Source organism: Rhincodon typus, chromosome 17 (assembly GCF_021869965.1).
Source record: "Rhincodon typus isolate 14 chromosome 17, sRhiTyp1.1, whole genome shotgun sequence".
Lineage (NCBI taxonomy): Eukaryota > Metazoa > Chordata > Chondrichthyes > Orectolobiformes > Rhincodontidae > Rhincodon > Rhincodon typus.
In genome coordinates, this window is record NC_063348.1 from 4018643 (window position 1) to 4042812 (window position 24170).

Below are 24170 nucleotides of genomic sequence, written 5' to 3' on the forward strand. Positions count from 1 at the left end.
TCCTATACTCAATGTACTGACCAATAAAGGCAAGTATACCAAACACCTTCTTCACTATCCTGTCTCCCTGTAACTCTACTTTCAAGGAACCACAAACCTACACTCTCAGGTCCTTTTGTTCAGCTACACTCCCCAGGACCTTACACTTAAGTGTATAATTCCTGCTCTGATTTGCCTTTCCAAAATGCAGCACCTCACATTTATCTAAATTAAACTCCATCTGCCACTCCTCGGCCCATTGGCCCATCTGACCAAGGTCCTGTTGTACTCTGAGGTAACCTTCTTCGCTGTCCACTACATCTCCAATTTTAGTGTCTTCTGCAAACTTATTAACCATACCTCCTACATTCACATTGAAATCATTTATTTAAATGATGAAAGCAGTGGACCCAGCACCAATCCCTGCCGCACACCGCTGGTCACAGGCCTCCGATCTGAAAAGCAACCTTCCACCACCACACTCTGTCTCCTACCTTCTAGCTAGCTCTGTAATCAAATGGCTAGTTCTCCCTGTAGTCCATGTGATTTAACCTGGCTAACCAGTCTACCATGAGGAACCTTGTCGAACGCCATACTAATGTCTGTATAGACAATGTCCACCACCCAAGCCCTCATCAATCGTCTCTGTCACTTCTTGAAAAAACTCAATCAAGTTAGTGAGACACAATTTCCCACACACAAAGCCAAGTTGACCATCTCTAATCAGCCCTTGCCTTTCCAAATACATGCAAATCCTATCCCTCAGAATCCTCTCCAACAACTTGCCCACCACTGACAACGGGCTCACCGGTCTGTAGTTCCCTGCCTTTTCCTTACCACCTTTCTTAGATAATGGCACCACGTTAGCCAACCTCCAGTCTTCTTGCACCTCACCTGTGGCTATCGATGATACAAATATCTCAGCAAGGGGCCCAGCAATCACTTCCCTTGCTTCCCAGTTGATCAGACAAATGCAGAAAATTAGAAAAAAAAGGAACTTTTTTTCAGAATTCTTTCTTTTCCTTCTTCTGCACATCAAATCCTGTCAGGGGACAGTTCTATTCCTCCCCTAGAATCACACACAAACTTACTTTCCTCATTCTCACGTGGCTATTAACAAGAGGCATTTGAGCACTCAGTCATAGTTGGAAGATATAAAACATCAACATTGTGACGCATTATGACTGGTTCAGCAAAGAGATATGGAGGAGACCAGGGACCACAGTTCTCAACTACCGCCCACTCTGTTTACATGAGGGGAGTCTGATTTGCTTGATGTGAATTTCAATGCATGCCTCAGGCACCCAGGCAAATCGGTGGCAGACTCATTGCCTCTGCAGAGACGGGGCCATGTATCAATTGAAAGGCCCTCTTTGCAAATTTTCAGTAACAGCAAATGGAGCTCATACTAGGCCTATTTTGGATTAAGAAAAAATTAAACTGCTCAAACTTACTGAGCGTTGGGTTACTTCACTCTCAAGAAAAAAAAACAGCTTCCAAGTCATGATAAGAAAGGTCCTTTTACAGGAAATAAGGAGAGTGGAATAAGAACTCTGCTTTAGGGATCACATTATAAGACTTTCACCCTAAATTTTCCATTTTTTCTCATCCACCTATTGGGTCAACATGTGAAATACACTCCTTTACACATTGATCTATGTAACTCCACTTTTAGGAGCACATACAATGATCCTTTGTTATTTGTTATTTACATAATTGATCTGGATGTAAATGTACAAAGCATGATTAGTAAGTTTGCAGGTGATATAAATAGGAGGTATTGTTGATAGCGAGGAAGGTTATCAAAAATTACAGGGGGACCTTGATCAGATGCGGAAGTGGGCTGAGGGTTGGCAAATGCAATTCAATACAGTTAGGTGTGAGGTGTTGCACATTGGAAAGTCAAACCAAGGTAGGACATATACAGTAAATGGTAAGGCCCTGAGGAGTTTTGTGGAACAGAGGGACCTAGGGGTACAAGTACATAACTGAAAGGTGGACATGCTGGCCTTCATCGGTCGAGGCATTGAGTATAGGAGTTGGGATGTTATGTTACAGTTGTATAAGTCGTTGGTGAGGCTGCACTTGGAGTATTGTGTACAGTTTTAGTCACCCTGTTATAGGAAAGACATAGTTAAACTGGAAATTGTGCAAAGAAGATTTACGAGGATGTTGCCAGGACTAGGAGGCCTGAGCTATAGGGAGAGGTTGGCGAGGATAGGATCTTATTCCTTGAAACGTAGGAGAATGAGCGGTGACCTTATTGAGGTATATAAAATCATGAGGGGCATTGATAGGATGAATGCATATAGTCTTTTTCCCAGGAATGAGGAATTGAAAACTAGACAGCATAGGTTTAAGGTGAGAGGGGAAAGACTTAAAAAGGACCTGAGGGGCAATTTCTTCACACAGAGAGCAGTGCGTGTATGGAACGGGCTGCCGGAGAAAATGGTTGAGGCAGGTACAATAGCAACAGTTAAAAACATTTGGATAGGTACACGGATGGGAACAATTTAGAGGGGTATGGACCAAATGTGGGAAATTGTAGCTAGCTGAGTGGGCACCATCGTCAGCACGGACCAGTTTGGGCCAAAGGGCCTCTTTAAATGCTGTACTACACTATGATTCTATCCCAGGAAGCTAACATTATAGCTGAGCCTTTCCTCAAATCTCCAGTGGCTAAACACATGAGGGTAGAGAGGTGGATATGATCTATATGGATTTCACCAAGACATTCGACAAGATTCCTCATGGTACCCTGATTAGCAAGATTAGATCACATGGAATACAGGGAGAACTGGTCATTTGGACACAAAATTGGCTCAAAGGTAGAAGACAGAGGGTGGTGGAAGTGAGTTGCTTTTCCGATTGGAGGCCTGTGACCAGTGGTGCATCACAAGGATCAGTGCTGGGTCCACTGCTTTTCATCATTTACATAAATGATTTGGATGTGAACATAGGAGGTATGGTTAGTAAGTTTGCAGATGACACTAAAATTGGAGGTACAGTAGACAGCGGAGAAGGTTACCCCAGACTAAAATGGGACCTTGATCAGATGGGCCAGTCGGCCAAGGAGTGGCAGTTGAAGTTTTATCTTGATAAATGTGAGATGCTGTATTTTGGAAAGGCAAATCAGGGCAGTACTTATCCACTTAATGGTAAGGTCCTGGGGAGTGTTGCTGATCAAAGAAACTTTGGAGTGCAGGTTCATAGCTCCTTGAAAATGGAGTAACAGGCAGACAGGATAGTGAAGGCAGTGTTTGGTTATGCTTGGCTTTATCGGTCAGTGCATTGAATATAGGAGTTGGGAGGTCATGTTGCAGCTGTACAGGACATTGGTGAGGCCACTTTTGGAATACTGCATGAAATTCTGGTCTCCCTGCTATAGGAAGGATGTTGTGAAACTTGAAAGGGTTCAGAAAAGATTTACAAGGATGTTGCCAGGGTTTGAGCAAAAGGGAGAGGCTGAGTAAGTTAGGGCTATTTTCCCTGGAGCGTTGGAGGCTGACGGCTGACCTTACAGAGACTTATAAAATCATGAGGAGCATGGATAGGGTGAATAGACAAGGTATTTTCCCTGGGGTAGGGGAGTAGTTTCAAAGTGAGCGGGGATAAATTTAAAAGGGGCCTGAAGGGCAACATTTTCATGCAGAGGGTGGGGCATGTATGGAAAGAGCTGCCAGAGGAAGTGTTGGAGCCTGGTACAATTACAACATTTAAAAGGCATCTGAATGGGTATATGAATAGGAAGGGTTTAAAGGGATATGGGCCAAATGCTGGCAAATGGGTCTAGATTAATTTGGCATATCTGGTCAGCATGGATGAGTTGAACTGAAAGGACTGTTTCCGTGCTGTATATCTCAATGGCATTTTTGTAAGAGTGACTGAGTGTTTATCAGCTGAATATATACTATTCCAACCTAAAGACCACTAGCAGACAGACTTGTAATCATATAGCAAACAATTATTGCATTACAATTGTAATGATGATTGGATTGAATGCCAATCACTGATGTTTCAGCAAGTAAATGGACTGCCCCAGGTGATTTTGAAAGCTCTGAGTTCCTTTTTTTAAGACCCTCCCAGAGTAAGCAAAAGGGCAGGACCAGGGAAAGGATTACTGAGCCACTCTAGCCTTACACTAATTTATCATGTTGTGGCTAGATCTCTGGTACCTTGGCCCAAGTGCCAATTCTTCACACAAGAGCATTTTGTCCCCTCTCTGGTTCTGAGGTCAACTGCAGCAGCGCCCAGTATTGCTCCCACTGAATCAAATCATCAAACACCGTAAGAGGTCACTCAGCACATTGAGCATGTGCCAGCTCTTTTAACAGAGTGAGCTAATTGCTCTCACTTCCCTGGTCTTTCCATAGGGCCTTGTAAATCTCACTGTATTAAGTGCTTATCCAATTATGGTTTGTAATTGTTCCTGAACCCACTTCTTTCTAACCTTTCAGGCAGTATGCTGCAATTTGTAATAACTTGCTGCCGGAAGAATTGTCCCTTGTCTTGGGTTGTTTTGTCAATCTCTTTTAATCTATCTCCTCTGCCTATGTACTCTCCTGCCAATGGAAACAGCTTCCCCTTACTTATTCTGTCAAAACCTTTTATTGAGATTTTAGAATGGACATGACACTTCCCCTGACTTGAGTGTCTTGTTTTCATGTTGCAAGTGAGACTTTAGAAGGATATCCTTTAGGAAGTATGAATAAATTCTTCCCTCACTGAGCCTTCTACCTTTGCAGCTGATGCCGTTGCTGGTCTCAATCATGGCGAAGCCAACGGGACATACACGTGAGATCTCCTCACAGCCGCCATGGTTACAACTCATGTCACAGCCATATTCTCCGCAATGGCCAGGAAGTCCTGAGGAAAAACAAAACAGGCATTAAGCTAATTGGCCAATAGTTACCTAGTAGTTAACATCTCCTTCCCTTGTTAGGGAGAGCCACCACACCACCCATTCCTTCCTGCTGTACTTTTGTGAAGATTCTGGGAATTGCAGGCCTTGATTTCTGTTCCACAATCCCAGTGAGGAGCAATACTGTGTGCATTCGGATAAAGTATCTAAAGCTCTGATTTCTGACCATGATTACATATCCCGCTTCTCATTTCTGCTGCATTCTTCTGCTCATATTCTATGCCCCTCCTCATCAGACTTTGATTATGGTTTGCCTCTTCACCACTATTCACCTCTGCTCTCTCATTTCTTGGATTTTTAACATTTCTTTTCAATTGAATTATTCCACCCCATTAGTTTAAAGCCTTATCTATAGCCATAGATTATACCATTGGCCAGGACACTGGATCTAGCATAATTCAAATGAAGCCCATCCTAATGGATCAACTCAGTACTGGTACCAGTGCCCTATGAATCAGAACATGTTTCTCCCACACCAATCTTTAAGCTGTGTATTTAGCACTCGAATCACATTTACCATATATTATTTTGTCCATGGCTCAGGTAAAAGTCCTGAGATTACCACGTTTGCCATTCTGCTTTTCAGTTTAACCCTGAGCTACTCATAATCCCTGAGCAGAACCTCTTCTCTCGTCCTACTTATCGCATTAGAATCTACGTGGACCACAAAAACTGGATCATTCCTCTCCAGACCAGAAGAGATGTCCTCAACCTTGACATCAGGTAGGAAACACCGGGATGGTGTTTGATTGCACAGATTCTGCTGTAGCCCATACGCATTCATTTCACCAGTGGATTGAACTGGCATTAGGTCATGATAAATTGTGCACTTGGTACTTCCAGGGATTCCAATGATTCAGTCTTAATTTGTATTGACCTGCTGCGCTTGGCTATTGTTAAGGATAGGAACATTCATGGAACCTTATCCACTGCGTAGTTATTGAATTTTACACCACCATTCATAACTATGTATGACAGGCTATCAGAACGATAATTTAATCTGTTGTTGGTTGTGGGATCAATTAACTGTGTTTATAAACACCGCTGTCACTGATTGGCAGGCATCAAGTACTGGGTTGTCACTTCATGAATTGGCACCTCATTTTCAGTTACACCCTTGTGATTGCTTGGGCACACGCTCCTAAACTGTTCATTGAGACATGCTGGTCCTCTGGAATGGGAGACTAGGTTTCAGATTGTGGACAAATGCAATTCTGGGACAGATGATGACCCAGAACACAACGAATCCCCAGTTTAGAGCTTTCAGATCTGTTCTGAATCTATCACCCTAAACAGGATGGTAGTGCTACACAAAACAATAGTGGGCGTCTCAATATAAAAATGAAACTTTACTTCAAAGAATTGTGCAACCATCAATTCTACAAATATCAGCATGTTCAGGCACATTTAGAGTTGGAGAGCTATACAGCACAAAAACAAATCCTTCGGTCCAACTCATCCATGTCGACTAGATATCCTAAATTTATCCAGTCCCATTTACCAACATTTGGCCTATATTGCGCTAAACCTTTCCTATTCACGTATCCATCCATATGCCTTTTAAATGTTGTCATTGTACCAGCCTTCACCACTTCCCCTGGCAGCTCATTCCATGCACACAGTACCCTCTGTGTGAAAAAGTTGGTCCTTAGGTCCCTTTTAAATATCTCCCCTCTCACTTTAAATCTATGCTCACAAGGTTCGGACTCCCCTACCCTAGGAAAATGACCTTGGCTATTCACCTTATCAATGTCCCTCATGATTTTATAAACCTTTATAAGATCATCCTACTGCCTCCGATGCTCCAGGGAAAATAGCCCAAGCCTTTTCAGCCTCTCCCTATAGCTCAAACCCTCCAGTCCCAGCAACATCTTGTAAAACTTTTATGAACCCTTTCAGGTTTAACGACATCTTTCCTATAACAGGGAGACCAGAATTGAATGCAATTGAAAAAGTGGCCGAAACAAAGTTCTGTACAGCTGCAAAATGACATTCCAACTCCTACACTCAATGCCCTGATCAATGAAGGCAAAGGTAGCAAATGATTTCTTCACCACCCTGTGTATTTGTCGCCTTCTGAAGATAAACAAGATATAGAATAATACTGTTAGCTAAAATTCACCAGGCTATTCTGACCAACTCCGGCTCATGATGTGAATTTTGGTTGCTGGGTGATCTATAACATCTTCATAGGGAGATAGGATTTGCCCAGGAGAATAGTCTGAAATGCAGAACCCAATAAAATCTCAAAAGTAAAAAGGATCCATTATCACAGGACGCCATTTGCTTCTTCAGGTTCATGCATTTTACAAAAGCAATTTCTGTTTGTCGCTTCCCAACGTGATGCCTAGTTTGCTATCAGACAGTCTACGGTTTTTCACATATGTTTATAGGCTGTGATTGCTTCTGAAGAGGCCAACTGTAGTTGTTCATCCCCAGATGCCCTTGAGATGGTAGAAGTGAGCTGACGTCTTGAACTGCTACAGACCACATGCCAAAAGTCCACCTGCAATGTTATCAGGGAGGGAATTTCTCAGCTTTCACTCAGCACTTGTGAAGAAGCATTGATATAGTTCCAAGCTGGGTTGTAGATCGCTTGAAGGGGAACTTGCAGGTAGAGATGTTCCTGTGTGCCTGCTATTCTTTTCCTTCTATCTGATTGAGGTAGCATGCTTGGAAGATGATGTTGAAGGCGCTAAGGCATGCTGCTGCTTTAGATGGTGCTCACTGTTGCAACTGTGCACCAGTGCTGAAGAAAGTACATGTTTAAGATGGGGTAAAGGGCTGTTGTCAGTGTTACTGAAACTGCACTTATCCAGGCAAGTAAAAAGTATTCCATCATAATTCTCATAGAGTGATGCAACTAAATGGCTTACTAGTCATTTCAGAGGGCAGTTTAAGAAGGGCTAGGACTTAAGTTCACATATAGCCAGACCAAGGAAAAACTGCAGCTTTCTTTCCTAAAGGACATTAATGAACCAGTTACGTTTTTATGGCAAAATCCCATAACTTTACGTACATTACCGATCCTTCCAGATTTATTGAACTGACTGAATGGTGAGATTTTAGCTTGCATCAGTCCAGGACTCTGGATTACCACTAAGCTACTGGATTTAGCTCAGATAAGACATGCAGAAATAGAATTAACTCTCATAACACTAAAACACAATGTCTTTTCTTCCTTAGTCACAGTCTGCACTGAATAGGCATGTGCAAAACTCAGCAATTTCAACAAGGCCCCCGAGTCCAAAAGTAAAGGACCTGAGCAAATGGGTCATAAAATTGGTCAGCCGTTTTCTTCAGTAAAATGGAAATAGTGATTGAAGAGGACAAATGTAATAGCAGTTTATTACAAGTAAACTTTGTCGATTACAAGCAAAAATAGCCCTGGAAACTATTCACGGTTGAGCCTTTTATTTGTAGTCGATGAACATTACAGGTCATGTACAATGGAGAGAGTTGTAAAATGCCTAGGATTGGGGTCTGCAACCTGGGGACCAAAGCTGCATTCAACATTTTAATATCTCATTTACAGCACCCAATGGGGACTTTTCCACTTAAATCACATTAGCAAAAAGCTAAAAACTGGTTTTAATCAGAATTAGGCTTACTTTAATTTATTTTAAAAAATGTGAAATCAAGAAAATCATTATGCTACGCTTTATGGCTTTATTTCAGCGAAAACCATCCTTGTGCTCGAAGTAAACCTTATTGAAAGATTACAACCACACCGTGGTTATAGACAATGCCTTTAGTTCAAGGAGCAGGTTTTATTGCTGTGTTATTATAATGCCACATTTGCTTAGAAGATAAAAATTATCCTGAATTAACCGATAAAAAGCTACCTCTTCATCACTAGAATCAATAGCCGAAAAAAAATCGTGGAATTGAGAAAATTTAAATTAAAGGGATGACTTTACTGTCAAAATTATTATTTAAAAAGCCAAAAAAGAGTTATCAGAGTTTAATCAGAATTAGGCCTATTTTAATTTTGTCTCCCATTAATGCATAAAATTAATACATTTAGTTTATTCAAGATAAAATTGATGTATTCTACCAGAGGCACTTGGCAATGACCATGTATTTGATTAAAAAAAGGTGAATTACTCTCTTGCAGCTACATATAAGTTTTTATTTCACTTTTAACCCCAATCCCAGAGAAATGTGAGCTATCCAGTATTGTTATTCGCTATTTCGCTAAAATTAGTGCCTAGTTGAAGGAGATAATGGACCAGTTGGATGACTGAAATTCAATAGGTTGAATTTCACAACTTCTGCAAATCCAGTTGGGAGATAAAGTTAGAAAGTAGGAAAGAAGAGACAGAAGGAAAGGAAGATGCGATGGTGTTTTGAAGTGAATCTAAAATTGACTCAGTCTGAAGGAGCAAGACATTTTGTACCAGATGTTGAATCAGATTGGGAGAAGGTGATGAGTTGGGTACCTCTGGAGTGAGTGTAAACCTACTGTTTACAGTGAACACCCATAATTTGGAACTGAGGACAGAAAACAAAGCATTATTTTGAGATGAACAAAGAGACCGATTAGAGAAGGAAAATAAAGGCAGGGAAAGCTGGAAATACTCAATAGGTCTGACAGCAATGACAGAAAATCAGGACTCACTTGATACATCGGGCCTTAAACTCTTCCTTGACCTGAAGAAGGTTTCATTTAAGACCTGAAATAGTGACTGGCACTGTTTTTTTTCCACATGAGCAGCCTGCCCTGATTACAGATACTTGTACCTTCATTTTCAGGTTTCCAGCACAAGTTTATTTTTGTTCTTTCACAAAAACTGCAGACTTTGAATTGACTAGAGGACTGAACTGATATCATTTCATAATGACAGGTACAAGCTGATGAGGCCAGGGAAGCAAAATAAACATTGGAAATATAAAATGAAGGTTGCAGACTACAGGTTATCAAGTAAAAGAGGGACTTAAGATGCTTTTTAAAGCCATCGGTGCAGAGTGGAACATGAACAAAGAAAGCCAAGAAATTCTGCCGTTGATTCAGTGAAGAACACAACATAAATCACAAAGCATGAAAGCACACTGTATAGTACCAAAGTAGCATGGCCCAGCTTGTTGTCCTATACAGGCAGTCCCTGGGTTGTGAACAGGTTCCGTTCTGGAGTCAGTTTGCAAGTTAATTTGTAAGCAAATCAGAACAAAATGCAGGACAATGGAAAGCAGCCATTTCTGAGTACAGCCCTCATTATTCTGTTACCCCAAACATCTGTTGCAGCAGTTTCAACATCCATGCTAGAATTTTCTGATTAGATTAGGAGGGGCTCTCCTAAAGCATCTGCCTCTTCAACACCTTCTCCTCCTTTAAGACCCACTTTTAAAAATTCCCAGAGACTGCAAGAACTGCAGATGCTGGAGTCAGAGATAACACAGTATTGGAGTGGAGGAACACAGCAGGCCAGGCAGCATCAGAGGAGCTGGAAAGTTGAAATTTCGGATCGGGACCCTTATTTACAAATGGGGAGGGGGAAGGGAGCTGTGATATAAAGAGAGACAGGAGGGGTGGGGCTGGGGAAAGGTAGGTGGGATGGTGATAGGTAAGTTCAGGTAGGGAGTGGTGGGGATTGGTCAGTGAGGTGGGAGGAGTGGATAGGTGGCAGAGAAGATGGACAGGTTGTGTCAGGTCAAGGAGGTGGGGATGAGAGGGAGGGTTGGACATGGGATAAGGCTGGGGGTGGGGAGATTCTAAAGCTGGTGAATTCCATGTTTAGGCCATCGGGCTGTAAGCTCCCGAGGCGGAATATGAGGTGTTGTTCCTCCAGTTTGCGGGTGGCGTCATTGTGACACTGGAAGAGTCCCAGGATGGACATGTCACACAGGGAGTGGGAGGGAGAGTTAAAATGGTTGGCGACCAGAAGGTGTTGTCATTTGTCACGTACAGAGTGCAAATGCTCTACGAAACAGTCTCCGAGTCTACGCTTGGTCTCACCGAAGTAGAAGAGGCTACATCGGGAGCAGGGGATATAGTAGACCCACCCACTTTGACTAAGCTTCTGATGACTCCTGAATCTTTCCTTATTGACTCAGCGTCCATCTTCGTCACATGAAGCACTTCTATCAAGCTATTACTCACCAGTTAAGCCTAAATATTTTGAAGTAATGCAGGTGCGCCCATTGGCCAAGAGCTGGTATCCTTGGTAACAGAGACATCTGTAGCTGCCAATGTTGTTCTTGCAGATTTGCTGACAAAGACTTTGGCCCCCATATCGGGAACATTCATCCACATCTAAAAACCAGTGCAAGAAAGGAGGGAGGTCACCATAAGTCACAGTCAAGTATTTTTGCATGCAGCTTTTGCAAATCAATAGCTCGTTCTCAGATCCAAATACCACAGACTTTGTGTATGGAGTACTTTGGCTTTATTTGATTGGAACAATTGGTAGTACACAATTTAAACATTGCTAGGGAGTGACATGAAGTGAAAGGTTTTCATCTTGCTCTCACCAGGACTGGGACACAGGAAACAAAGCTTAGAAAGGAAACACCAATTTATACAGCACTAGAAGGAGGTCCTGATTGGTTGGCATGTAGGATCTATTAACTGCCAATCTTAGCTGAACTGATAAACCTCAGACTGGGCTGCCAGACTCTAACTGGTCAGGTCATTGCCATGGGATATACACAATGAATAACCCTTTATGAAAAATGTGCAAAGCACACATAGACTCTTTTTGCTTACCAACAAGAGCTGTAAGGGTGAAGAAACACACAGTGAGTCATACTGATGCTAAATTGATTTCCGGTATAGTTATTAGGAGAGTTTGGATCTGACCACAGAATCAAGGCAATCCAGTGGAATTCTGAGCACAGTCTGGATTATTTACAAGATGTTGTCCAATAGCAGAATCACATCTGGTGCCAGACAGTATATTCTGAGATTTGTATGCAAAAGTAGGTTCATCAATATGCTGCCCATGACAGACAGTCAAAGGGATGGATAGTTTGATATTGCTCACCTATCATTAGACTGTATAGCCTGTGACACCACCAAGGAAATGGAAATTCTTACTCACTAATCATTTGTGGGGTCAAATCCAGACTGTGCTAAGAATTATGACACAGACCAATTTATGATCATTTGGGCTTGCACAGCATTTCGTTTGTGGGTGTTACAAACAATGTATAATTCACATACAGGTCACTGTCCTGTTTAAGCAAAATGTGTCTGTCAATACATTGTACTGTTTCCATTGAAAAAGGGTTTCGGAGCATGCCAATCTCTGCTGCATTCTCCATGACAAAGCCCAAACCAGAGTGCCAGCCTGGACTGAAGTTATTCAGCTAATTATGGTTGAAAATTAACAGATCCTGCTGATAGGTCTTGTGCCAAGGTGGTAGTGTCATTACGTCTGGGCCAGAAGGTCCAGGTTCAAGTCCCACCTCAGATGTAATGACCTTAGAGGCATGCCATAGCGTTTAAATCCTGCCTTATCTCCATGCTAACCATGGCTCAACCAATCAGCACCCCTTTCATTTGTCATATAAATTGGTGCTCCCTTTCAGTGTTTGGCTTCTTGCATCTTAGTCCTGACATGTGCAAGACAAAAAGCTTTGAACTGTCATTGCACTCCAAAAAAGATGGCTAGTACTGTTAAAGTATTTTGTGATCTCATTTTATAATTAATTCATGGGATGAGGGCGTCACTGGCTAGGCCAGCATTTACTGCTCATCTGTAATTGCCCAGAAAGCAATTGAGAATCAATCACATTGCTCTGAGTCTGGAGTCTCATATAGGCCAGACCAGGTGAGGATGGCAGTTTTCTTCCACCAAGGACATTCGTTAACCAGATGGGTTTTGCCGTAGCAGGATTTGAATCCAGGTCATTACCTGAGTCTCCAGATTAACATTCCTGTACGGGGGAGGCACAGTGGCTCAGTGGTTAGCACTGCTGCCTCACAGTACCAGGGACCTGCATTCAATTCCACCCTCAAGCAGCTGTCTGTGTGAAGCTTGCACCTTCTGCCCGTGTCTGTGCGGGTTTCAACCTGACGCTCTGGTTTCCTCCGACAATCCAAAGATGTGCAGGTTAAGTGGATTGGCCATGCTAAATTGCCCGTAGTGTGCAGGCTAGGTGGATTAGACATGAGGAAATGCAGAATTACAGGAATAGGGTAGCAAGGTGCATCTGGGTGAGATGCTGTTCGGAGAGTCAGTGTGGACTCAATGGGCCGAATGACCTGCTTCCACACTGTAGGATGAATACCAGCCAACGCCTCCCAAATCTTTCCCATTGTGGAATGCACCAGTAGGTTGCCACTGCCTTGAGTTTGCAATAATAATGACTAGATTCAGGAAACTGACAGGGAAGACAAACCAAAGGAGTCTAAAGCTTCAGGAATGTAGAGAGTTAAAAAAATATTGAGGGCAATTCAAACCACCACAGCTCATGTTGCCGCAGCCTACGAGGACTGAGCACGTCTTATACAGCAGAATAAGAGGTAGAGATGGGAGAGGTAAGTTTAACCATTCAGGTGTAAATTTAAGCAATACCAAGTAGTGATGTGAGTTCAGGCACTGCTTATACATCATTCGGTTGTAAATTAAGGTTTCCCCATTTGTTTGGTGAGTAACTTAAATACCAAAATTGGCTCATGCTGTGGTACATTAACCTGTTGCTTTTACTTTGGTTCATGTGACTGATTGTCATGCTCGATATATGAAGGCAGATCATTCAAAACATGACACATCAAGAGCATCCTGAGTCCTGTTTATTGCAATGGCTCCCTCCAGTGTGCAGAACCCCAAAATAGAAACACGGCTCACTGTGGAATGTTTGAATTGGATATGATCAAATGCAGTTTGAGTGGAGGATGTGTTTGGGGGGGAAGATGCAAAAGTTTTGCAGATATTATTTGCCTGCTGAAGATCCTAATTATGATATCCATTACAATCATGCTACATATATTGAATATTTTCTGTACATATACATGCTGGAATATTGCATATCATCAGTCCTCACACCTACATCATCCTTATCACCTGTCAGAGAAATATAATCAGTTAAAGATGACACTCATTATGACATACGTCTTTTAACATTCTCTAGCAATATGAGATGGTGAAATTCATAGAAAGGTAGCTCAGCATTTTACTTCCAATTTCTTACAACTGGACATTCCTGTCAGGATCTCAGTATTGCTTGTACGGAATCAATGTGAATGACGACAACTAGTTGTGTGAAGAAGACATTAACTTTTAACATTCACAACACTGTTCGGACAAATGGCCACAGTTTGTTACAGATAGAACTTTGCTGTGAGACTGGAGCTGTTGTGCTTTGGGAGACGATTCTGCCAACTACCTCATTCAGTTGAAGGCATTTTATGAATTATGCATGGAACAGATTTCAATACATTACATACTTAATGTGTGAAAAATTAGCATAAACCTGAATCACAGAAAACTCCATTGCGAAATTACATTTGTTTCAAGCTTTAAGACATAGTTTTCTTATTAGAAATTCATAGAAATGCATTTTGATATATCGTGAAATCCAATTTAAACGTTGTGAAGGATACACTTGCAGTACAAATTTTGCATTGTCTGTTATTACTGAAGTATCCCTGGGGAGCTTTGCTTGGCAGGAAAGCAAATTGGAAATCTGTGCATGCGCTGAAATTTGTTTTCTAGCCTTTTAAATTTCTGGTCCAAAAATAATTTGCACAATGCACCAGAACACTGGTGATCTCTATTATCAGTACGCACTGTCCAACAGGAACGTGAGGTTTGCAAATTACCCCTTTTCTCTCTTTGTTAACTGCTTTCTTTTATAAACTGAATTTTCCAGTGCAAAGTAAGATTGAGTTCATGTTGCTACATGGAACTTGCCAATGCTTTACACTGCTTTCAGGCAATTATTTGTGCACGTAGCTTTAATTGGATTTTAAAATGATAAGCATTAAAAGTGGGATCATTAGCTTTAGTTCAAGCTCATTGCACATTAGGTATTAAGTACAAGTTTTGGGCTGTGCACTAACAAGGAAATATTTCTTTTATTTGAAGCATAACACACTGATTTACCCTGACAGAAAGAAGGGTTGATGTATGGGTTGGTGACTCTCAGGAGAAATGGTTCTCCATCCAGAATCTAAAGTTGTTGGCACCACCTTGTCTTGTGAGCTGTACCATGCTCCCTTACTGAGTCATTTTGCTTCCTGAATGCTAATTTATCTGTGAAGAATTTACTGCAAGCTACAAACAAATAACATCCACTATTCATTTGACTCAGCTTTGCCCAATTAAGTTTCATGGGGTTTTGAATTCCAAGTTGATGCACACAACAAATGGGAAATGATGTGGTCCCCTCTACATGGGATCCATGCAAATGTAGCAAACATCTGTGTTCCCCCTCAATCAGAGATTGAGGCATTGTCAATGAGTGACAGTGAATTCTGGTCCACTACAGGCAAATGCACATATAGAACTGGTTTAGATATCTTATATCCCTTTCAAAAAAAAGCATGGTAAAAATTAAAAGTTGCTGTTCACCAAAGTTGTTTTCTCATGATTTATGTATTTTTCTATTACCATCCTATCGTCTGGAGTCCATTAATAAACGTTGAAATACATGGCAGTGTTGAAAGTTTAATTTCAGTTTTATGGTTGACTTCAAGTGTGAATGTTGTTGCGTGCCTTATGGTTGTAAAATATGTTTATTTTTACTAGGAGAGGGCATGGTGGGTGGGGCTGACTGATGTGGAAATGCTGCAGTGAAATGTTACACAAGCTTTCCTTGTGTTGAGCGAGGGGTGGTGCATTTATTATGCATTGGTTGGTGTCAGATTATTTTTCATGCTGGTGTCCTGAACTGTCAAACGAAAGATTTAATGAATTTCACATTTCATGAAGTGGTGTTTATTCTGTTCACTTCCCATTAAATTCACATTAATAATTGCTTCTATTTGTGCACTGCTTCAAAAAGTGATGATATCACCTTCTAGGAATATCAGTTTTACTTATTTAAAACTAACAAGTCCTGATTCAATCCACTTCAGAATAATAGGTGACATCTGGGCTAATTTAATGCTTTGCAAACTATCATCGGCAGCCAATTTAAATTATTTACAGCCTTAAGTTATTGCACGCATGTTTTGTTATGATATCATCTGGGGACCCCTGAAAAGTTACAATGGAAGACCAAATGTACTCGTTCAAGAAAACAGATCACCTTTTCAAAGGCAGGGAAATATCAGTGGGCCTGCCACCAGCACCCATATCCCTGCACTGATCTACTGAAAAGGCCTGCTTTTAAATTTCGGGGCAGGATATTGTCACTGGGCTTCAGAACCCTACTATCAAGATCAAGTGTGGGTCAGAAGCTGATATTATGTTGGGAGCAGTCACCCTGCTGCAATTTCCCCTGCATTAGCCAACTAATGGACAGAGGACAATCTTGCCATCCAATTAAGGATGGCAGACAGGTTGTCAAAGTTGGAAAGCCAATAAGAGACCCTACAGAAAAAGCAGCAGGCTGCCTTTGCAGGTAAGTGAGGGAGGGAGAGGGTTCGTCAAGATGGAGACACATTCTTGCCAGTGCTTTTTAACTTTAATTTGTTTTTAAAAATGGCCACTCCAAGCAGGTCACCATTCGGAATGGGTTTTCCTGTCTAAAAGCAACCTGCAGCTGTAGTCAGATGAGATCTACACACCTGTGAGTGAAGAGCAACAGGCTTTATTAAACACAACTATATACAGAAGATACTAGGAATGGTTATCTTATCTAGAAACCTACAGATCCAGGCTCCAACTGTATATGATTTATATATAAAGAGTAAGGATACAATTGTCTTTACTCCGCAGATTCTGAATTCTCACCTCTAGTCTGCTCATGTTTTGGATTCTCCATGTTCGTATCGTTAATGAGGCTTGAGATCATTAGCAGCAACTGAAAATCACCCAATTAAGCCTGAAGATTACACTGTGATTTCTCTGGTGATAGATCCACCCCAATATTGAGATCCATAAATACCAACAAAGCAGCCCTAGGGTAGTCATTTACATGTTTCAGTCATAACACTTACAGCAAAGAGGAGTAAATGTATATGAAGTTATTGAAGGTGGTAGGACATAGTGACATATCACCTAGGGCTTTATCGGCAGGTACAAGAAAGGAAGTTATGGTAACTTTGTTTAGAACACTAGTTCAGCCTCAACTAGATTACTACACCCAGTTCAGGGCACCACAATTTTGCAAAGAAGTAAAGGTATCAGAGATTGTGAAGCTGTGATTGTTCTACTCGGGGAGAGATCGAGCAGCTAAGGAGAATTCCCATTGATGGAAGGATTGAGCAGAGGATACAGATCTATGGAACAAGGAACGATGACGTGAGAAAAAAACACTTTTCATGTAGTGAGATGTGGAATATGCTGCCTCACAGTGTGGTGGAAGCTGGTTCAATGAAGGCACTCAAAAGAAAATTGGATTGTTATCTAACACAGAAGAACGTGTAGGACTATGGGGAGAAGGCACGGGAGTGGCACTGGGTAAATTGCTTTAACGGAGATCCAGCAGAAACACAATGGGCTGAACTGTCTTCGGCTATGCTGTGACAATTCTGAGATTCTGTATCTGGGGTTTGAGAGGGTGTAAACTTTTACTTTCCACATTTGTTCTGAGGGGGATTTAAGTGCCTGACTCCTTATATTTCCACAGCAATACTGGAGCCAAGGTCGGAGCCATGTAAATTTAAATGAGCTCAAGAGACAAGGCCTGTTTTATGTACACAGGAAAAGGCATACCTGAATCTTTAACTGGAGGTGCTTGTCATGCATTTAGCATAAATCTTCAGTGAAACTCAAACCCAAACCCTGACTTGAGCTAAAATGATGTTCCCTGGACTCCCTCGGCAGCAGTTAAAGTCCAGACCCGCAGTTACATTAATATACCTGCTCCACACATGAAACTTGAAACTCTTTTACAACGTGATGCAATGTGTTTCCATTCATTTTGACACCACATCTGTTTTCTCAGGGTCACACAAACTAACAACCAAAGTCAGGGTGCAGAGGGTGGATGCTGCAAAATGCCAGGAGCACTGCGGAATGCCATTAAACCTCTTACACATTTCACTGCTGTTCTTCACAACATCCCACAGTTGCACTGGTTGCTTCAGTTTAAAGGGAAAGTAAATTCAATCTTACCATTTTCCTATATGTTTTAAAGAGAATGCATGTCTCTGAGCTCTCCTTGTTTATTGTATTTTATGCTTCAGATGTAAACGGACTTCAGAAGCTGTGCGTGGTTACATCCATGTGACATTATTTGCCTGGAAATTCACTTGTGCTGTTATCTTCTCACAGGCACAAAACCAGCACTCTGGGTGAAATATGGCAGGCATTATGCAGACTTGTTAGTAAACAGCAAATTTTAAAAAAAGGGCCTACAGCTTTACAAGAAGGCTTCCATAAATCCCACTTCACCACTCAAGTAATTATTCTGATGACCAAAGAACCAGGCAAGCATTCCCCACTGCTCCACCAGTTAACAGTGTAAGTCACCACTGCCCTCAACTGTAACAGAATCCTTCTAAATATACATCTCAGCTTAGCTTGTGTCATTCACTGCCCTGTTTAGCTGAGCGAACTCTGACTTCATCTTAAGTTCATCTTCATACACGTAAATGTGAAATTAGTAACAATCAAGGCAGCTATACTTATACTCCCATTGCGTCAGCTCCTAATACACAGGCCACGCTTGACCTGCCTTGTTCATTTACATATCAACACATAATTAGGTAGCACAATTAAAGAAGGATGAGTTATTCCATCAAATACATCTGTTCTGTGAGTGCTAGCATAAATGCGTACTTCCCAGGGAGCACAAGTGATACTTTTTAGACAACACATGTGGTCTGAGATTCTGGGCTCACAGCTACTGGTGTTACAGGCGCCTCAAAGCCATAAGGCCGCACCCAGTCGGGCACCATTTGGTCCTAAGTGCCAACATCTGTGGGTGCTTCGATAATGTGAAGAATGATCTGATAGCAGCATCAGTCTGAGTTGACACAGATTTTTCAAACTTGATAAAAACCGAAAGAACTGTGGATGCTGTAAATCAGGAACAAAAACAAAGTTGGCGGAAAAGCTCTGCAGGAATGGCAGCCTCTGTGAAGACAAAATTAGAGTTAATGTTTCGGGTCCGGTGACCCTTTCTCAGAACTGCACAAGACATTTGGTAGCAGTCATTGCAGAGCCTCTGGGCAACATGACCAGCAATTGGAGCACTGGCTGCAGGGAGGGGGAGCTCTGTGAGGAAGGTTCTCTCAAGAAGGGCCTACCAACACTGGGGTTGACCAAAATTACTTCTCATAACCTCCAGGAGACACAGCAGTAATGCCTGAACAGTCTAAGGTTCACCAAGGAAGTGGAAGTGATAGAACACAGTTATAGAACTTTGCCATCTCCTTCAACAGGGCTTGGAGGCTAATACCAACGCGAGGATGGACCTTAAAAGTCATAGGGACATTAATTCCCTGTGTATCAGGCAGAAAAAGGCAAGACATCCATCATTTCCCAATAGGCCTGAAGGAAGTAACAGAGGCCCAATATACCAAGATAGGAGAGTGTGTCATCACCTCTCTAAAGAGGGACACCAACTGAGCAAAGACTTTGAACTTTCTAGTCTGATTCTCACAGGATCAACATCAGAGCTATGAAGCCCTTAAATACTTGGCTTCTGTTGCTAATTCCCAATGTTGATAAGCATTGGTCTTACCAAAGCAAGTCTTCCCGTCCTTCCCCAGAGAGTAACCACCGTAGCAGCTACAAACAGGCATCCCTCCAATCAGAGCACAGCTTTGGTCACAGTGCATGTTCAGGCACGATGGGGGGTTTCCTGCAAAACAATGAAAATGTTTACAACTGCGTGTCAATGTGTCTGAAAGTACACGACAACAAGTAAAGAAAGACAAGGAGGGAGGCACACTTCAGCAAATGGTAGAGAGATTTGGAGTAAGTGGTTGCTCTCACAAACAAACAATGGAAGTGAGGATTAGCAAAGAACAAGAGAATCAGACAAGGCATAACATAAGGCTATCACAGGCCCCTGTATCATTATTTTAAATGGCCCAACTACAATATACAAGGAATAAACCTCCGCATTAAACATCATTTATGCAAAGTCCACCATAACCAAACCCTATTCCACTGAAAGATTGAAAATTCTGTGGGAGAAAATCTATTAAGTATAGGTAACAATATTAAAATCAACAAACCAATGTTTTCTAGTGGAGGAGTTGAACTGAGGGAGGGCCAAAGCCACTGCTTTCTAAATGATTTCCTCTACAGAGCCAGAAAGAACAGAGAGAACGCTACCCAATTGATTGATGTTCGAAGAATTGCTTCATCCAACTTACATCAACAACGCATGGATTCAACTATCGTTGCAGTGGCTCAGAAGATACCACATGAGTTCAGTAGAATGATCTTGAATATTCTCAGACCCAATATGCAAATGTAAAGGTTTAAGCACTGCTGGTTGTGGCTGGGAACCCCTGCTCAGTAACTGACCAGTGATAGTGTCGCTTTTCAGAATTCCTTTTCAACTTACCAACCAATAACACGCTGGGTTATAGATTTGTCATTTCTGGGGAAGCATCCATCTCTTTATCATCCTATAAGCTATTTACACAACTTTCTGGGTTTTAACAAAGCTACACAGCACCTCCAGGAACTTCTATCTCATTTTTTGTTAAACAGAAAAAAAAACTGGTCTCTACTTGAGAATGTTTTTTGTTATCTACTCTCCAGAAGCATTCCAATTTCCTCTTTCTGCCTACTTCTGTTTTTCTCCCCTCTTATTTACACCTTACTTGCCTTCACTCTCCAGCTCCTCTGCTCATAGGTCTCCTTTGACTGTAGCTCTATGTGTTCCAAAGTTACACAGCTTTTGGTATTAGCACCCTTCGTACTGGCTCTGCTTCCAATCTATGTTTGCCAGTTTACATGGTCTAATATTTTTTTCTTTATCATCCAGGAAAATTGCAAATCATTGCATAAATCTTGATATAAATGCTTAACAGTCCTCATCAAGCATGCTGAAGAACAATCGCAGATTCCCTTAAATATTAATAAAAATTCAAATTTCCCATATGGTCCTACTTCAGGGTCAAAGGTCAACACATACCGTTAAAGAAAAGTCCCAAAGGCTGGTGTGATACGGAACAAAATAGGACACTGAAAGATACCAAGAGCCAAAGGGGTAGATTTTACGAAGCATCATAAAGGAGAAAAGTAAAGGAGACGAGGGGTGGGGTGGTGTTGGATTCAGTGAAGGAATTGCAGAGGTCTGTCCTTAGTCAGTCAAAGGCATGGCCATCAGTGGTAAACTGATTAAAAGCGGGGTTGCTAATTCCAGGCTGTTAAGCTATGTGTGGGACCCCAGAGAGTCCGAGAACCTCAAGAGATCAAAAGAGATAACCAGGGTTTGGGTGAAGCGGGGCCGGGGGCAGATCATGGAGAGATCTGAAACAAGGAGAAGAACTTTAAAATCAATGGGAACATCAGCAGAGTATGGAGGTTAATGCATTGTAGGGTGATAAGTACACACAGAAGCCCACTTAACCAAACATTTCAAACAACAGTGAAACAGTTTAAGGGAGGAGTTTACACCTGTCCCAGAGTACACCCTTGAGACTCCCCTGAAACAACGCTGCCAGATGTCAAACCAGCCATTCATGAGTAAGGGACTGCAACAACATAAACAGCTTATTTAATGGGCACATTTAATGGGCACTATTTAGTCCAAAAAACACACGTTGTTGGTTGTCACCAGCCCCAGTTAACCACTTGCATTCTTCCCAAAATCTTCTCTCATTCCAAACATGTTTGCTGATTGTTCAAATCCATTTATACTCTCAGTCTCAGGGGATTTTTGTTTTATATCTTATTTCTCAATTTGATAATGTGCTGGACAGAAATGTTCTCCTTAACATTCCTTCCGACTCTTCACTTCCTCATATTTTTCACTCCTATTTGTGAATCATTCACCGGTCCCTTACATAGAAGCTGTGTAAACCTCATTAGACTTTCAGTCCCTCCTCTGCTAAAGCTATATTGGACTGTGTTATTACCACTGGTCACTGCAGCTACTTGGGACGCTTTATTCTGGTAGTTTAATTCCCTTTCAGGGACACGATCCCTCAATCAGCAGGCAATGGATTCTCACTAAATGCATAAATTAGAGACATATGTCAATTGATTTCTGGCTACAAAGGGAATTAAATGCTTTGGGGATGGTGGATAAAGGTGAAGTTGAGGTGGACGATCAGCCACAATCTTAGTGAATGAAGCAGCAAGCTCATAGGCCCAAATGGCTCCAGCTCCTGATCCTCATGTTGTCATGCAGGAGTCTTCAGAGTACTGGTTGTGGACCCAAAATTGCAGAGTGTTCTGCCTTGGAATGAACTTCCTGAGGAAGTGATGGATGTGGACATGGTTACAATGTCTAAAAGACACTTGGATAAGTACATAAATAGGAAATGTTTGGAGGGATATGGGTGAGGAGCAGGCAGTTGGGACTAGCTTAGTTTGGGATTATGTTAGGCATGGACTGGATGGACCGAGAGGTCTGTTTCTGCGCCGTACGACTCTATGACTGAGGAAAACATCCGCTGCCCTGTCAAGCATTTGCAAACACAAGTTCCAAATCTGATCATCTCCCTTTAACTTTCAATAGCGTAAACGTCACTGAAGCACCACCCACCACCCGTACCCTACACCCCTCCCTCCCCCCACTCCCCAGCTCCCCCACACCAGCATCAAGTTCCTGGCAACTAGCTCACAAGAGACTCAACAACATTCAGGAAAATGTAGCACTCCATCATTGGTGCACAGTGGCAGCAGGGTGCAATAAAAAAATAAGAACCATTTAGAAAGAAAGTATCTATGAGAAGAATGCACCAATCATGGCTAACCAAGAATGGTATCAAATTGAAAGAAATATTGCCAAGATAGTGTGCACCAGCAGACTGGGATAGTTTTAGTCACCTGCAAAGGATGGCTAATTTTTCTGTATCCTTACGAGTATGAAAGAAAACTAACAAAAAAAATAAAAAAACAACCCTAAGGATACTGACAAAGGAGAAAAGTGCTGGTCCTTTAAATGGGAATTCATAATGGGAAACAAGGAAATGAAGGGGACTTTGGCCAAGTACTTTCGATGTGTCAAAAAGCAACCAAAGAGCGGCAGAAAACCAAGGGGCAAAAGAAAAGAAAAACGATCACAATGGCTGGAGAGAAAGTACAAGTAAAACTACCGGGACTAAAGAATGATAGATATCCTGACCTGAAGGCCTGCATCCTAGAGCCTTTGAAGAAATGGTTGCAAAGATAGCGGATGCATTGGCTGTAAATTCCCTGGATTCCAAAAAAATTCCAGCAGATTAGAGAACCGAAAGTGTAACAGCGCTTTTCAAGTAAGAAGGACAGCAGAAAACAGGAGCCAAAGTCAAGTTAGACTCTCACCTGCCTGTGGGGAAATTGCTAGGATCCTTTCTTGAGGAGATAGGAGCAGACCATTTAGAAATGTTGGACATGGAAGAGAAACCTTATTGACAGATTCATTACAGTTCTTTGAAGATATAACAAGCAGGCAGACAAATGGGAACGCTTAGATGGTATGCATTTGAATTTCCGATAGGCAATCAGCAAGGTGCCACATGATTGTACAAGGAGAAAGTTCGACGTGCTTGGAGCATGGACAGAAGATGGGAATCCAAGATTTGAGATAAATGAGCTATTTCAAATTTGGCAACCTATATCGCGTGGAATACCTCAGGAATCAGTGCCGGGGCCTCAATTATTTACAATCTATATTCGTGACTTGGACGAAGGGACTGACTGTATTGAAGCCAACTTAGCAAATGATGAGATAACAAGGTGTAGAGCTGGATGAACACAGCAGGCCAAGCAGCATCAGAGGAGCAGGAAGGCTGACGTTTCGGGTCTAGACCCTTCTTCCTTACGAGAGAGTTGCAGTGGGAGAGAGATCCACTGAGGTTTTTCTGGAGGGAGGAGGGTAACTTCTTCAGGGTAGGCATCCTTAGAAGAGGCTTCGCAGTGGGGTTAAAATTGTTTCAGAGATAGTAGGAACTGCAGATGCTGGCGAATCTGAGAAAACAAGGTGTAGAGCTGGATGAACACAGCAGGCCAAGCAGCATCAGAGGAGCAGGAAGGCTGACGGAAGGAAGTCCAAAACGTCAGCCTTCCTGCTCCTCTGATGCTGCTTGGCCCTTAGCAAATGA

The 24170-nt window shown here is 42.0% G+C and overlaps 1 protein-coding gene across 1 annotated transcript in view; it reads right to left on the reverse strand.

Annotated features, from left to right (window-relative positions):
- LOC109918556 (von Willebrand factor C and EGF domain-containing protein-like) overlaps positions 1-24170 on the reverse strand; it is a 214613-nt gene that overhangs the window by 162441 nt on the left and 28002 nt on the right. Inside the window, exons 4-6 of the mRNA XM_048607283.1 lie at positions 19643-19762; positions 11001-11153; positions 4717-4845 (exon numbers count right to left, since the gene is read on the reverse strand). Of these exons, the coding sequence (XP_048463240.1) occupies positions 4717-4845; positions 11001-11153; positions 19643-19762 (402 nt within the window). The remainder of the gene's footprint in view (positions 1-4716; positions 4846-11000; positions 11154-19642; positions 19763-24170) is intronic.